The 17,115-nt window shown below is 36.5% G+C and overlaps 1 protein-coding gene across 1 annotated transcript; it reads left to right on the forward strand.

Moving 5' to 3' along the window:
• Window positions 1–329: 329 nt before the first annotated feature.
• Window positions 330–17,040, forward strand: ttc23 (tetratricopeptide repeat domain 23). Its single transcript, XM_067420544.1, is given in 12 exon segments — window positions 330–579; window positions 863–1,034; window positions 1,648–1,771; window positions 1,954–2,095; window positions 3,002–3,127; window positions 8,997–9,168; window positions 9,634–9,739; window positions 10,696–10,709; window positions 10,711–10,824; window positions 11,408–11,557; window positions 15,432–15,514; window positions 15,692–17,040. Coding segments are annotated over 12 exon segments (1,389 nt in total). The 5' UTR covers window positions 330–505; the 3' UTR covers window positions 15,804–17,040.
• Window positions 17,041–17,115: the final 75 nt, after the last annotated feature.

Here is a 17,115-nt window from a genome sequence, read left to right on the forward strand (position 1 = left end):
ATTGGCAGTGGGGAGTCACTGAATTATTGCCACAATTCCCATTTATTCACTTATTCACAATTTAGAATTATGGGTATTGTTTTTCATAAGAAGTTTTTGCAATTAAGCATTTTAAGCAGTCTGTTGAATTAATTTAAAATCACATTGACCTACTCGTTGGTAAAAAAAAAAGTAAGAATTTTAGAGCCAAAAAAGGTCAACGAATGCTTTATTTTGTGACAAAGTTAAATGAAAATATACTGAAACCATAAGCACATAAACCTCATGGGTCGATTTTACGTTTAAATGCAACGAGATACTTGAGTCACATGACTCACCCATATGTAGCAGTCAACCAATCACAGCGTTTGTTTGTGGTTTCCCGACATTCGTTACTCGGTTCTAGGTTCTAGTGTGCTTGTAAAAGACCATTGCAGTCTTTTAAAAAGTAATGTTACGAACAAGTTATTAATCAAATGTTAGCTTATAAAACGACAGCAGAGTTTTATTTGCCTTCTCCATTAAAATGAGCCTGGCACCGCACAGCGGATCGTTTCGGGTACCACAGCAGATCTCTCCTGTGACTGCGCTGGAACAATCGTATGTACCCATTTTCCTGCCGCAGTTAAAGACATAGTTCACACAAAAACAAAACAAAAATCTCTTATCATTACTCGCCTTCGTGTTGTTTAAAACCTAAACCAAAAGAAGTTATTAGAAAGAATGTCAAGAGACCGACAGTCTCAGTGACTATTTAATTTCAGTGCATGTGCATCTCTTTGCCATGCAACCGAAGTGGGATGTGTATCAAAACCCAGAACTGCGTAGTTGCCAGACAGTTAATTATAATGTTGAGACACAACCAAGTTGTACATTTTTACAGATTGACCAGCTTCAACATGAGCAGCAGTTGCAGTTCAGGAGAATCATTGAAGGAAGCAGATTCAACAATAATCTCACAGAAAGAAGATGTGAAGAATTACAGAAAGATGAATCCTGCAGAGAAACTATTGCTTTGTGAGAGACGAGCTCAGTCTTTGGCGGATAGTGAAGAGGTAGGCCTACACATGGAATAAACATATCTTACACTCTAATTTTACATTCTTCTACTGATACCTTATAGATGCCATGATGGGCCCCCATCTATGACCATTTTTTTGAGGGAATTTAAAAAGCATCTATAAACTTGTGTGGATAAAAACCCAATTTATACTGTAAAATAAACATTATAAATATGTGTAAAATATTATTTGGAAAATGTGTTTTCCCTACTCACTATAGTACTGTCTGTTTATTTATTTTTTAATTTATTTTAATATATTGAATTATTTTTATATATAATTTATTAATATCACATTTTTATTTTAATCTAATCTGTGTTAATTATTTATGTTATTAATTAATATCAAATATGTATTTTATATTTATTTTAATATACTTTTATTATTTATTATTTTCTGTTTTTCTCTAAACATATTCACAGACCCCCTTGCACTTCCTTGTGCTCTCCTGGGGGCTCCAGACCCCAGTTTAAAAAAAAACCTGTCATTAAGCACGCCAGCCATATTCTTACTCTCCTGTACAGCAACAATGGCTTATCATTGTTTTGTTGATTTTTTTAATTTCATTTTTCTAGTTGAATGATTTATGCTTGTTTGACCTTTGCAGCATGACCCCTGTATCCAGGAGCTTGTGCGTTGCTTGGCACTGACCAGACTAGTTTATGGAAATGAGCATTTTGCAGTGGCCCGAGCCCAGTCAAGACTGGCAAAAGCCTACTTGCAATACAAAGGTAAAATTGTTCATTATTTAATGCATTGAAGCAGATAGAAGAAAGAATAACATACAAGCGAGCTTGTTATTGAAAAATAAACCCTGCAAGCATGTACTGTGCATCATGCTAATAGATTTCTTAGGCAGTCATATATAATATGTTAACCTTCTCCTAACATTATATGACCTCCTGTTTTCCAGGCTGGGCACATCAGGCACAAGAACATGCGTCCCAAGCACTTGAGGTCCTCAGCTCCAGTCAGCAGGAGGAGAGAGTGAGCTGCCTCAACTGCTTCCTTACCATACATCAGACTCTTGGAAGCGCTGCTCTACTGCTTGGAAAATATCCTTGTTTACAAAAATGCCATCATATTCATAGTGCATCTTAAAGGGGTGGTTCCGTGTTTTTTTTCTAGGCTTGGTTGTTTATGGGGCGCAGTATAACATCCCTCTTTTTGTTAAACGCCATATTTTTCTTATATTTTTTACCTTTATTCCTCACTGTCTCCACTGTCCTTTGAACGGCTCATTTGCTTCCTGCTTCTATGAAGCCCATCCCTCTGAAAAATGCAATGGTCTTAGATTGGTTAGATACTGTTTATTCTCAAGCAGCAACATTACACACTAACTAAAGTTAAAAAAGTGAAATCGCATGCAACCACACCTTTAAAGGATTAGTTCACTTTAAAATGAAAATTAACCCAATATTTACTCACCCTCAAGCCATCCGAATAAGTGTATATATCTATCTTCTCTCTGATGAACAGAGAGTTATTGATTCTTTAAAAAAGTGCATCCATGCATCATAAGCGTACTCCAATCCATACGTTCCAGAGGGTTAATAAGCGCTTCTGAAGCGAATCGATGGGTTTTGTAAGAAAAATATCCATATTTAAAACTTTATGGAGTAAAATATCTTGCTTCCACCAGACTAACTTCCATATTCAACTTGCGGAAAAAGGATAACTGGCACACCGCATCACTAGAACGTAAGTGTTTTGAACTGCGAGAGGCATTACACTTTTTTCTTCTGTTGAACACAAAACTTGAGGGCAACTTGAGGGTGATTACAAATTTTTTTGGTAAACTAGTGTGATTAAAGTGTTCAAATCCTTTAAAAATATATTTTAAACTCTTTTTTGAAGTAGAAAAAATTGATAAGTCATCATACAGACCTTGTTGCTTTAAATAATTTACTAATGACAGTAATATGTTAATTCACCACTGATGAGTTCTTAACTATGTGAACCTTAGCAGAGGCTGAGTCAAGCTTTCAGAAGGCAGAGATAATAGCGGGAGACATTGTTGCACAAGAAGCCATGGGAAAGGAGGACAGAGTGGACACCGAGTATGAAATATTTACAAATTTAGCAAGGTATGGGACCATTTTAATCCTATTAGTTGTAATGGTTGACTGACTTGCAAGACATATTCCAACTCTAGATGACTAGTATATGAATGAATGCCCTTTTTTACAGATGAACCTTTCTTTTAAATACAACTCTGCATAAAGTCTAGTACTAGGAGAAGAGAAATTCATTTCCCTTAGAAACACCGAAATCCCAGTTTATGGCATAATAAACACACAAAATAATCTAAAGGCCTGAAATATGACATGGCATCCGAGTCTGCATTGATATTCACACAAAGCCCCTATGATGAATCACATGCTGTGGACTATTTATTTCTCTTCTGCAGTTTCAAATATCAGGTTCGGATTTAAAATCATGTTTTTCCTGGCGTCACTTCAAGTTGACACTGGATGCACTTGTAACTAAGAAAACAATTTCATATATGCATGAGAATGTGTTGTTATGCTATATTTATTTAGATATTGTTGTGTTTAAAGGCTTTGGCAAAGCAAATAAATGATCATGTGCACCTTCGTCACTTCATTAGGACTGCAATCTAATATCAACAGTATAAAGTATATTTTTCACCACAAGGTGGTGCTCCTCATCCACAAAACATCTTTACAGTGACATAACAGAATTGAAGCTTTATGATACGTTTCACAAACTTTTTGGCAACTGCTTTTTTTGGAAGGACAAATAGGAACAGAAATGATTTTTTATCTTTTATTACAATATCTTTGAGTGCCTCTGAAGCTCAGAGGTCAGTCACATTCAGAGCAGAGTAGAAAAGCATCTAGACTGTATGCTGCTTTCATGAGATGTATCTACATTAACATCTGCAAAGCCAAACCCACTTGCATCAGTTTATGAAACATACATAAAGCAGTAGGCCTACTTTGTTCACATTAAATTATTTTTATTTGGGAATTCAAAGATTTTTAGTTTCTCGGGGGGAGAATTCCCACAGGAGGACTTGATTAACTTGTTCAATAGCTTGTATTGATCCCAGTGTTTATTATGGCTGGTCTCACCAGGCTTGACTGTGACAATGAACGACTGTGGTTTGTCTGCCAGCTGTGTTTATGTTGCGAGCAACAGTATCTCCCTGGATCATCTCAGGTTTTATTATTGCTGCTCTTTATGTAAGTAAGTGCATCCGTGTCAGAAAAGATAAACAATAAAGCTAATTTATTATGTATTTGTTATTATGTCAGGGAATTTTTTTCTTACTTAGCAGGATGTGTTTTCATCAGTTTGTCAGCTGGTTTCGTGGTGCCGGAAGAATGTGCATGTGTGAGTTGTGATGAAAGCTTTCTAATTCTACTGCCTTTCACTATAAAGCTAGTGTTGACATTTTTTAAATGAGTGAGTCTGCGCTATCAACACATACCACCACAAACAATGACACACGCTTACAGCTTTTTCATTCGGATGGGGCAAAGAGCACACAAACATCAGAGTCAGCATATTATACTGACGTAAATCTCTGCACATATCTACATCAGCCCTTGTTCAATACTTGCTGGTTGGGATTCTTGGCCTTGACAGAACTCAAAAGTGAAGTGTTTATTTTCTTATGTCTTTTCACACTCGAAGCCTGTGAACAAACAAAGCTTTGAGGGTCAAGAGTGTCATTTTTGTCAATGTTAAATCATCCACTTAACATCCACTTGATGGCTGATAGAATATCTGCATCCTGAAGAAGAAGAAAAAAGTTCTAAAGGGACAGATTCACCCTTTCTTCTTCAGTTAACTAACAACTTAAATACTTTGTTCACCTAATGAATAATGGGCAGTCTATTGAATTTGAAGATTCTTGTCACAGCAACACATTTAGCAATTCAAGGAGCCACAAGCCTCTTTCTTTTATGTTTGGTTTCCAAAGCCCACTTCATCATCTCAGCATAATTTGCCCTGATTGCCAAATTTATTACATCCAACAGTTGCAGTGAGCTGCACATATACCTCAATGTATATCAAACACAGCTAGGATCAACAAATGTCAATTCAGCAAAATATTAAAAAAAAAAAAAAAAAAAAACATGAATTATGAACTGAGGTGAATTTTCATTTTTGAGTTTAAACCACTGCTCTTTTCTTGGGTGATCTTGTAGATTAAAGGTAGGGAAAGCAATTTCGGAGAGGTTAGCATTAGCAAGCTAGCTTTGAAATTGTAAGATCCCACCCTCCCTTCAGAGTGTTTCCAAAACCACGTCTCCTCTAAAACACATGAATGCTCACAAAAGGATGGCTTACTTACATTAAATCATGTCATGTTTCAAAGCACATACCATGACAATAATAATGAATGTAAAACCCTGACTGCTGTTGATTCATTTCGGTCTTGATAGTGTTGCCATAGCAATGCATAATTCCCAGTATGAGGAAGTGAACACCTCTGAGCAGAACGTTACGGGTCGCCGTCTCTTAATTATGGTATGGTGTGAACGCATCATAGGCTTGTTTTGGTTCAGGAGGAACTATAAATGGCGGCTGCTGTTTGTTTGTGCTGCTTGGTGACTGTCTGTCTACAGCTGTGCATAGCCTCAGGGAACACGCTGATGGTGTGTGATGTCTGCATGAGCAGGGTGTGCAGAGGTATGCAAATACAGGTTGACAGGTACATCCTATTATAGCATTCGGACTGAATACAATGATTGGACAGGATTATTTGGTCCTGAGACTTCCACAGATGTATGTACATGTTTTAATATTTAGACAACTTCTATTATAGCTTGCTATCAGGGTGTGAGATTTTCAACCTGTGTAACAAAACATGTTTATGAAAATCTTTGCTTACCCTACCTTTATCTGAGCTAAAATTGGCTGGAGACTAAACTTGGAGTGCTGTTATAACAGTCTGAAATAATCGAAGTGTTTAATTTCATTTTTTTTTTTAAATGCAACAATGTCTTTTCTGTTGCTCTGTGTATGTTTCCCCCAATTTTGCCTGGCACTACTCTCTATCAAGCCTGAAATCTTTCATATGCAGTCTACGTCAATATTGGTCTGTTAACAATTACTAAGCAGAAGGCTTGGGGGACTACTTGGCAGTTCATGTAAAAATCCCTAATTGCATTACGCCCCGGCACAACGGACATTAAATCAGATTTCTCCACGCAGATTATATCTCTCCTCCCACAGAGGATGCCTGAGAGTATGGCTGGTATTACGCTGGCACTGCATGGCATAATACAGGATGTGTTTAGTTTGCGTCCCCAGGCAGCGTGGCAGTGGAGTTGGCACATATGCGCTGCGTTTCCCGCTTTCCCTAAAAGGAGGCCCATAGTCTGGAATTTCTGATGCAGTCCTGAAAAGTTGGCAGGGTGCTCCAGCATATACACAGACTACTATGAGAAAACCTGGGTGGAGTCATGTTCAAAATCTTTGCCATTTTGCAAACGTCGCCCCTGAGCGTTTTGCACTGATTGCAGTAAATCCAATTAGGCATTCAGATTAAGAGCTTATGATTTCCTTTGAATAAAATCTATGTTGCAATCCTAAAATATAAACCAAAGATTGAAGATAATACATGTTTACAACTCCATCATCATTAAATTACGTAGATATGGGTGAATACTGACATTATTATGTGAAATGTCAACCATCTCTGTTAAAATCACTTCCTAATTTAGAGTTGTATCATGGGATATCCACTAGTCAACTATAACCTTTGTTTGTGATGCAATTTTTTTTACTAGCCTTATATTGATGGGACAAGGATGGTGCATAAGCAGGCTGCTCCCTCTGAGATGGGGAAATTGAGTTAGTGATCCATTAGAGTGGCTGAATCTGGAATGGCTCAAAGCTTTTAACAAGATGGATTGGTGAGGCATGGTGAAGGATCTCCCTGTGGTGATGGATGGCTCCATATAGCCCAGTGATATACACCTGGCCACATCAGAAAGATGCATCATGGTATTTATGTAGAGAGTGAGATCAAAAAGTCTGAGATCTAATTGAAAATCTGGGATCTTTATTTTGTAACTGTAACCCTGGAATTTATTAGAAACTTTTAGCATTTTAAGAAATTTTTAAAATAAAGATAAGTAACAAAACATAAAAGCAAAACAAAATTAATCAAAGTAGGGTCAAAAGTCAAAAGTTAGAAACTTTCCATTGGAATTAACAAGAATATGTGGGACTTAACAGGAATGAATTATCCTAACAACCAGACCCACATCAAGATGTTGGGTGTGGGAAGAAACCATTGGCAGGGCTCAATCCGAAGGGCGGGATAAACGGTTGTCTTTCAAAATCCCTCTGCACGCAATAGGATCGCGCTACAACCAGTCACAAGCGGGTTGTGGCTGAGTCCCATGCATTTCCCCACCATCAGAGTTGATAGATTAAATGTTTGCTGTATCCGGTCGGCAAATTTTCGAACACATCTTCCTTTTTTTAAGAATCTTCAGTGCTTTTCTTTGTTAGCAGGAAAATCACACAGAACCGTCGCAACTCTGCCGTCCTTATGTTAAGCCCACCCACCGACTTTATACACGATGTGATTGGCCTGACCAGAGTTTGGTTTTTCAAGCTCACAAGCCAACTGAGAGGTGCTAGAGGACCATGGCTGCAAATTACATCTGCTGCCGCTAGGGTGTGTCTAGATTTCTAGGTTAGGAACTAATGGGAATAAACTGTAAATTTGCTAAATTGCACGTTAATGTTTAACAGGGAACATAGAAGTAGAAAACAACATGTTTTGATGCAAATTCAGTTGAATTTCTACCTTGCGCATACCTCAATCATATGCACACAGGCTTTTTTACATTTTGAATGGACATTTTTTTTGGGAGGGGGTCTTTCATTTTACATTTTCAGTGGGACTTTTGGGGAATATGTTTATTTTATTCAACAATTTGTTTATTTGTTCAATGAAAGAATCGATTAACGTTATACTCACAAATAAATCAAAGTCTAAAATGTTTTATTTGTATTCATTTGCATGCATGTATGCTTAATTGCTTATAACAAAATATTTTATGTTGGTATATGATACAGTTTGTATAATTAACTCAAATTTCAAAATAATTCCAGTAAATTCTAAATTTCCAACTTGGAATATTTCCAAAATTCCCCAGCTTAACTTCCCATGGAAAGTTTCCAGAAATTAACATAGATTTTTTTGGCCCTTTTGCAACCCTAATCAAATGACAGTAAAGGCTTTTATAATATTAAAAAGAAAGAAAGAAAATGCTGTACAATGTTTTATGGTTTCTAAAAAATGGTTTAAGCAGCACAACTACATTGATAAGAACAAGAAATTGGTGAGCCTTGGTGAGAATAAGATATTTCTTTAAAAAAAAAATTGTTCTGACTTTTTAATGTTTTTGTATTAAATTTAAAGTGTTTTTGAAAAAAATAATTTTAGCGACTTGAACTGAATACTTTTTATAGAACAGCGCTGAATCTACAGTACTTGATTTCTTCACAGTGAGTCAGTCTTCTGTGCATTGTTCAGGAGGGAGACGGAATGCCTCCAGGGAGTCCAGGCTGATACTGAGAGTGGAGAATCAGACCTAATAAAGACATGAGCTCCTGTGTTTTGAGTTCAGCACTGCAGGGCATGTTTGGATTTTCTGCACTTCACATCTTAATAAAAGAAATGGACACTCTTTAAAGGTTCAGCGCTAGTACCACCGTCCCATGCAGTACATGGAAGTTCTTCCTGTTTTTAACCAGTTTGCATTGAACAGGCCTCCCTTTTCTTGACCTTCTTCCTTTCATTGTTCTGGCATTTTTGCCCATTACTGGCATTACAAACGAGCCATTGTTATTATGATGGCATGCATAAGTAAGGTCAACAATGTGCCATATGTGACATTGTGGATTGATATCATGATAAATGACATCGTTGTGTCTGTGTGCATATGGTGTGTTGTTCAGGGTTTACCAGCGGCAGGGAAGGCCTGAGAAGGCCCTCAGTCAATGTGAAAGAGCCTTGGAGCTGCTTCAGGAAGGAGCTCAGCTCAGTCGGATCTGCTTTGTTTACAGAAACATGGCGGCCATTGAACAGGCACAGGGACATCTGGATAAAGCCATTGAGCATCTCCTGAAGGTAAATTCCTGAGAATTACACTGTATTCAACTCATATTAAAGCAGGGGGAACAAAGCTATGTAAAATTGAGCATACAAGATTTTTTTTATTTTTATATATCTGCCAAACCCAAACTGAATAATAGAGTATGACATGAGTAATTATTAATCAATATTTATCAAATGACAATATTGACAAAAAAAGAACTGAATACATATATAAATCTAGAATATTATGATTATTTCATACCAATATAATGAATAGACCCCCACCACCACCAGCACTACACACACCCCGCCCAGTTCATTAAATGGGTTTAGATTGCATCCTCCATAAGCCATATTCTGACCAGGGCTTGTGTATTGGACATCCTCTGTCTAATGGTTTTTAAAACTGGACCAAAAGATTTCCTATGTTTCAGGGTGGGTCTGATATGTGATACATCTGTATTTAAGTCTCAGTATCTCTCTCTCCCACTTCTGCAGGCTCATTCCATTGCTCTTAGTCAGAGTCCCGGGGGTCTGGAAGGGGCCCAGATCGCTCACAGCTTGGCTCTGGCCTACTCTTCCACTTCAGAGCCTCATCACAACGGTAACAGAATGCACACACAATAGTCTGGCTATACGGGGTATTTAATTAGGCCTCGAGCATCACACAGAAATTATGAGAAGTCAAAAGTATAATTGAAATTTGAGTAAACGTGTGATATGATCAAAAATCCTTCTGTCCTTTAGAGCAATGCCCCCCCCCCCACACCCTAATAACTGCACATTTTGGATGTCTCCCTCATCAGACACCTTATCTTGTCCACACTAAGATATTTTGGTTTGAAAACACTCCTATTTTTTCCGCTTTGGACCCCCATTTTTTTTAACAAAAGCTTTTTGAAAATGCTCTCTTTTTCAATGCTTTGAAAAAGTGGATAAAATTAAAAACACAGTTTTGGGATTGTTGACTGATGACAGAGGTATTTGAAAGCGATGACACATGTTTAGTCATGTTATTCATATTGTACCAATAATATATGGTTATAAATGGCATTGTGCCTGCTATTTACTTTGAAAATGTTGCTAAAGATAAATGCTCCTTTATAGAATCTTCATATTACATTCCTGCTGTGGATGAGCAACATTTGGAAAACGATTAAAAACCCCACTGTGGACGGGGAGCGTTTTGCAACAAAAAGGCAGTTTTCAAATGTGTCTGGATGAATGTAGCCGTATTCACTAATGAGCCGATGAGTTTAATTAGGTCTGTTGGATGAGGGAGACATACAAAATGTGCAGTGGTGGGGTTGTCCCAGAACAGTTTTGACAAACACTGCTTTAGTTTAGGGGTTGGGGGTGGGGGGTATTCAGTTCACACTGTGTCTAAGTGTTTAGCAGCCTATACATTAGTGGAGCTTTGTTGTAGCTGGCCTGCATTACAAGTACAGCAGTAAAGACTTGAAGGTGACCCTCAACTAATCAAATGAAAAATATGATTGTCCTGGAGTGTCTCTTCAAGGGGAAGTGTAATTATGTGCATCTATTTTCTCGTTTCAATAGATTCAGCGGCACACTTTTTTTGAGGAGTGTATAAGTGCATATAGAAGTGCAGTAGGCCCACAAGACACTCTCACCCTATCTGCCCAAGATGACTTCAGTCATTTCCTCCTACTCACGGGACAACAAGAGGTCAGCTTCAAATTCATCTGGATATGGTGTATATTACGGAAAAGATATGGAGCTTTATATTTTAAATATATATATACTTACCTTTTACAAGTTAGGATCATTGAGTCAGGTCAAGTCAAATGTATTTGTATAGCACTTTTCATAATACACATTGTTTCAATATCTTAATATCTTCATGCTTTGTAGTTGCATTTGAGCAGATTAGAGCTAGGTGATAATATAGTTACTGTACATTTTGCGATAAAATAAAAAAATCAGATAGGTGGGATTTGCTATATAGTATATATCACTATATATATATATATAGTATATATCACTATATATATAGTATATATCACTATATAGTATATATCACTATATATATATATATATATATATATATATATATATATATATATATATATATATATATATATATATATATATAATTTAGTATAGTATATAGTATAATCTTTTAATTTTTCCATTTTTTACCAGTATTCAGAATCTTGGAAGAGATGACATATTTATGGTGGTTAAGTTAGGGTTATCTCTTATACCGAAAGTAAGGAGTTCTTTGTAAGGAGTGTTTTTGTTGTTTTAGAGCTGCGCTGAGATCCAAAGAGAGTCTCTGTCCCTTAAGAAGAGCACGTTTGGTGAACTGAGTGCAGAGGTGGCAGAAGCACTGCAGCTAATTGGTGGAGTGGAGATGACACAGGGTCAGATGAGACATGCCCACCGGACACTCAAGAAGGTGAATCAAATCTCATACATGATCACTATGCTGTAGGAGTTGGCTGTTAGCTGTTAATGGTTATTTCCTCGTACATTATTCATAAACATCTGTGTGTTACAGATCACATACAGTATCTAGTAAAACAGTTATGCAATCTATTTATGATCAACGGTATACTGAAGTAAGCATGAAACAAAAATGCACTCTCTGTATTTTCTAAATTCATGTTTTTGATCTTAATGTAAATAATAAATTTATTCATGTTTCAAAAAAATTATAAAAAAATTAAACATCTCTCTGCTGATGTATGCCAGACTTTTCCAATCATTTATCCCGCCATCTGCAAATAATCTACTGCAAACTCGTGTTCAGATTTGCCTCTATATAGTTAACAATCGATGGTAACAATCGAACAGTATATAACTTTTTTTTCTACTACATCACAATACAAAATAAAAAATCTGTTTCTACTTCCGTTACATAATAACTTGTAATAACTTATTCAGAATAAGTACCTACTCAAGAGGGAGGTACCCACCTAATACATTACCGTTTCGCTGAATTTGATGCTACATCTACATGGAATTCTAATGTTATAAAATAGAGTTTATCAAATAAAGTTTATTCAATATATTTCACCAAGATCCATGCAAAGTTGCTAGATTCTGTGCAACTGCCGTTTTTGTACAAAGAGATCTGAACAGCTTTATCTCTGAGGACCTTATGTCCTCAGAGCTATGCTCTAATCTTGAAGTGTGGCATGAATGACTTTTCCCATCAGAGGGATGCCTTTCCTAATATGAAACGCTCCAAGAAATAACATTGTGTTCTTAGTCCTTCTAGATGCAGGTAGACATTTTTATCATGCCCATTGATACATTCCTGAGTGCTGTTAAAAGGCCACTGAATCCAGTTAAAAGGACCTTCACTGCACCTTCCACTAGAAGAAAAGTAGTATTCTAAAATTGTCTTAACTCAAATCCTAAAATTAATCTTAACTTATATAACATGTATATATTAAATAGACATGTTATTTCAGACAGAATGTTTATTGTGGTAAATTGCTTTATTTAGGTAATAGTACGTTTTTCGGAGAGGCTAGCAATAGCAAGCTAGCATTGAAAACTTAAAGGGTTAGTTCACCCAAAAATGAAATATATGTCATTAATGACTCACCCTAATGTCGTTCCACACCCGTAAGACCTCCGTTCATCTTCAGAACACAGTTTAAGATATTTCATATTTAGTCCGAGAGCATATCCAAGTGTAAGGCCGCTGTACTGTCCATGTCCAGAAAGGGAATAAAAATATCATCAAAGTAGTCCATATGTGACGTCAGTTAGCTAATTAGAATCTCTTGAAGCATCAAAAATACATTTTGGTCCAAAAACTACGACTTTATTCAGCAATTTCTTCTCTTCTTGCAGTTTGACACGCGTTCCGAATCATTGATCGATTCACTGATTCGTTTGAATCTTTATTTAAGGTTTGAAAACAAACGCGGAAGAGAAGACGATGCTGAATAAAGTCGTAGTTTTTGTTATTTTTGGACCAAAATGTATTTTCGATGCTTCAAGAGATTCTAATTAACTAACTGATGCCACATATGGACTACTTTGATGATGTTTTTATTCCCTTTCTGGACATGGACAGTACAGTGGCCATACACTTGGATATGCTCTCGGACTAAATATGAAATATCTTAAACTGTGTTCTGAAGATGAACGGAGGTCTTACGGGTGTGAAATGACATTAGGGTGAGTCATTAATTTCATTTTAGGGTGAACTAACCCTTTAAGATCCCATCCTCCCTTCAGAGCATCTCCAAAACTGTTGCGGTGCTCGGTGACTGACGTCTGTCTAACTCTGCCTAGCAGGAAACGCGCTGATAATGTTTTGTCTGCGCGAGCATGTGCACGGAGGTATGGAAATACATATATGTTGACATTGTACATTTGCATTCAGACCAAATGCAATAATTGGACAAACATGATATGGTCCTAAGCCTTCCACAAATGATATTATATATATATATATATATATATATATATATATATATATATATATATATATATATATATATATATATATATATATATATAAATATAAATACATTTAGACCACTTAACTTAGTGATCGCTATTGGGATGAGAGGAGACTTTCAACCAACATAACAAAAAATAATTTCTGGAACAAAACCTACCCTGCCTTTAAAATTTGTTTTGGTAGCTTCAGCTTCATTTAAAGCGTGATTATTTTTAGATGGGACAATGTTATTCTTAGCTCACTTGATGTCCCAGTTTGTGACATAATTTTTCTCACTCTTTGCTCTTAACATATGATGCTGTAAGAAGACGCTACAACATTATCCTAAATATGCCAGTGGCTTTTATTTTATTTTTATTTGGTCACACTGAAACCCCCTCTGACTGTTGATCTTTGGAAACTTGTCTCCACTCGTCTGTAAGTGAGCACTGTTGCTATGTTGCTTTGTTGTTGTATTGCAGGACTCCATTTCTGGGGTTGTGAATCAGTGGTCCCACGCTCTGTGCTTCCTCAGGCTACTAACCTTTCCCCGTTACCTCTGACAGATATGAGCAGCTCATATCAGGTTCTTTCTCTTGTAATCAGGACAGCTGCTGCAGCAGAGCAACACACTCTCAGTTTAGACTTTGGCCTAAAGCCAGGGTTTTGTGGTTAAAACAGAAACAGATAAGCAATAATAAAGTTAGATTATTAAAAGCTTATTAAAAAATAAGCAATAATAAAGTTAGATTATATACAATATATAGTATATTATGCTTTATGCGGCCTTTAGATTAATATCCAGTCCTTTTTGAGAGCTTTTTTTAAAGACACACACACCTTTGAGAGTCACTGTAGCTGTTTTCTTCCCGTTGAAGTGGGCCCCATGACATCACTTTTGCCTGTGGAAAGTGATGAAAACATGGACCGAGACTTTTCAATCATAAAGGAAACTTTGAACAGAACTTTCCTTTGACTATTTTTGGAAAGACTGCTGTCATGTCGTCATTTTGAGTGTTTTTCTTCCAAACCGTTGCCGTTGTTTTGAAAAGTGAACGAGAGAGGGTTTATTTGAGGAAATGAAGTGGCTTGGCCAGGTATGCTGTAATATCTGTTTGCCAAAGGCACTCCTCCACTCTACTATGTCCGTGAAATCAGAGTCAAGCCGTTCACTACCCTTTGAGCTCCACAAAGCAGAGCACTAAAGCTTACTTGCTTAGATTTGAATTTTTTCTATAACAAATACAATTTTTTGGGATATTTTAGTTTCATATTTACAGTTTTGACTGACTGTATCAAAGCTCAGCTAGCAGTTTATTGTTCACCAGGTCTTTCTGTCCTTCATGAAAATGATAACAATCATAATTTTTAAAAGAATAAGCATTAATTCTTTATTAAAATGGTTTTGTAGTCTGTGTAGCAACTGTGCTATAGCTTTTAGTCCACTGTTTGATTGCTTCATCTATATTTGGCTATAGAACACAACGATTTTGGTTGTTTATTAATGATGTGTCATGAACTTTATCAACCTTCACAAGGCTACATATATTTGATAAATATACAGAAAAATGGTAATGTTGTTAAATATGATTACGGTACAATTTAAAATAAATATTTTCTTGTTCAATATATTTTTAAATGTAATTTATTCCTGTGATGGAAAATCTGCCAGTCTTCAGTCTCACATGACATGATCCTTCAAAAATCATTCTAATATTTTGATTTGTTATTATTAATCATTTTTAAATGTTCTATTTGTATTAAAAATATACATTACACATTTCATTTAGTAGTTTTGGATGGAATATAGCATGTCACAAATGTTCTCAAATGTTTTGCCAACCACCTATATCTGTGTCTCTTTCAGTGTCTAGATATTCAAAGTATGCTGTATGGTCCTCAGCACAAGAAAACCAAAGCCACACAAAGAACCGTGGATATGCTGTCTCAGTGAGTTTCCTACCCGATCATGTGTGATACACATTCACACTACAGCAGGAAGTCACAGTGCACTCTAAAAATGTGCCTTCAGTGCAGTACTCAGACAATTTACCTGAATGTAGTGGGATGGTGAAAGAGAATATTATTAATAGATTATGCATTTAATGCTTTATGGTCTTTTTCTAGGTCACCAGAGGTCAGTGAGAGACATAAGGAAAGTTGTCTTGAAACAAGGCCTCCATTCTGTGCAGTGGTATCATCTGCATCTGAGGAGACATCCAGTATGTCTAAGTCATAACAGCAGTAACCAGCAGGCCGATCTAATAATGTGGTATGGACTGTCAGGGATGTTTGACCTCATCCTATTTCATCAAGGGAAATCTGTTGATTGGAAAAAGCAAGGCAGTCTTTCTAGAACTGCACACACACTCTATTGTGTCTTTAGAGTGCTTGGCAAGGTGTCTACCTCTGCAATTTAAAAAATGAGAACTGTCCAGTAGTGATCTAATACAGTCACAGCAGTTTCTGCAAAATACTCATTGACTGGTAAGCTGCAGGCCTCTCTAGCAAAGAGTTGTTATTCTTATATTATTTCTGAGAATTGAGCAGAACTCACAACATGAACTCTGTAAGGATTTGTTTATTGTGTTTGCTTGTAAACCAATATTCAGACAGTGAGAAAACTAATCTTTTTTTTTATTTTTTATTATTAAACAGCACACAAAACACCCCTTTTGTGAATTTAAATTTTGCAAAAATACATCAGTAATCTGCCAGCCCAAACCAATCTTTGCTACGGCAGTAAATTGTTTAGCAAACTGTAAATCTGTAGATGCAAAAACTGAGGTTTCACAGTGATGGTTGAGTCATAAAACCCTATGCATAGATTCACAACAAAGAACAGCAGGTTCTGAAACACCATCTTAAGGGATGCAGATAAATGAATGGTTAATAATGATCCTTGATAACTTATGATGGATCTGTTAACACAGAGTTTCCCATTGTCTAGCACCCCAGCCTAAACGAGTCAAGCTTGGAACATACTCTGCAAGAACAAAGAAACAAGAACAAAGTTCGTTCTGGCCAGTACATTCCATACTTCACGGGAAAAGCAGGTGCCGAACATCTGCGTTTCTTCGCGTCAATTTGTTCTCACAGCCCTGGGAGCGAAAGCTTTTTTCCCTGTTCTTGTGGAGTATGTAGCGGCCCTTCATCAACACAAACCAGAAATGGGGTTCTTTTGTCTTGTATTATACTGAATATTATTTAAGTCACTTAAATAAATAAAAATCATATCGTTAGTGACACTTCTATTCTGCTTTGAGTGTCATTAAAAGCTAATGTAAAAACTCAAACACGTTAAATGAGATTAAGCACCGTTGGCACCCTGTTTAAGAAAGTAAAATCAAATTTATTCAAACTTGTTTAAGAACCCCTGGGATCAATGTGTTAACATATATTGATGATCTTATTTTTAGATATATGATAGTTTATGGTAAAATTGACAATGCTAAATCATTAAATGAAGTTAAAATTATGTTACATGCTTCCTCTTTTTACCCCCAGCATTGTTAATAGGCACAGGACTGTCACCATTGCAGCATCTGGTG

This window comes from Pseudorasbora parva, chromosome 16 (genome assembly GCF_024679245.1).
Source record: "Pseudorasbora parva isolate DD20220531a chromosome 16, ASM2467924v1, whole genome shotgun sequence".
In the NCBI taxonomy this organism is placed as follows: Eukaryota; Metazoa; Chordata; class Actinopteri; order Cypriniformes; family Gobionidae; genus Pseudorasbora; species Pseudorasbora parva.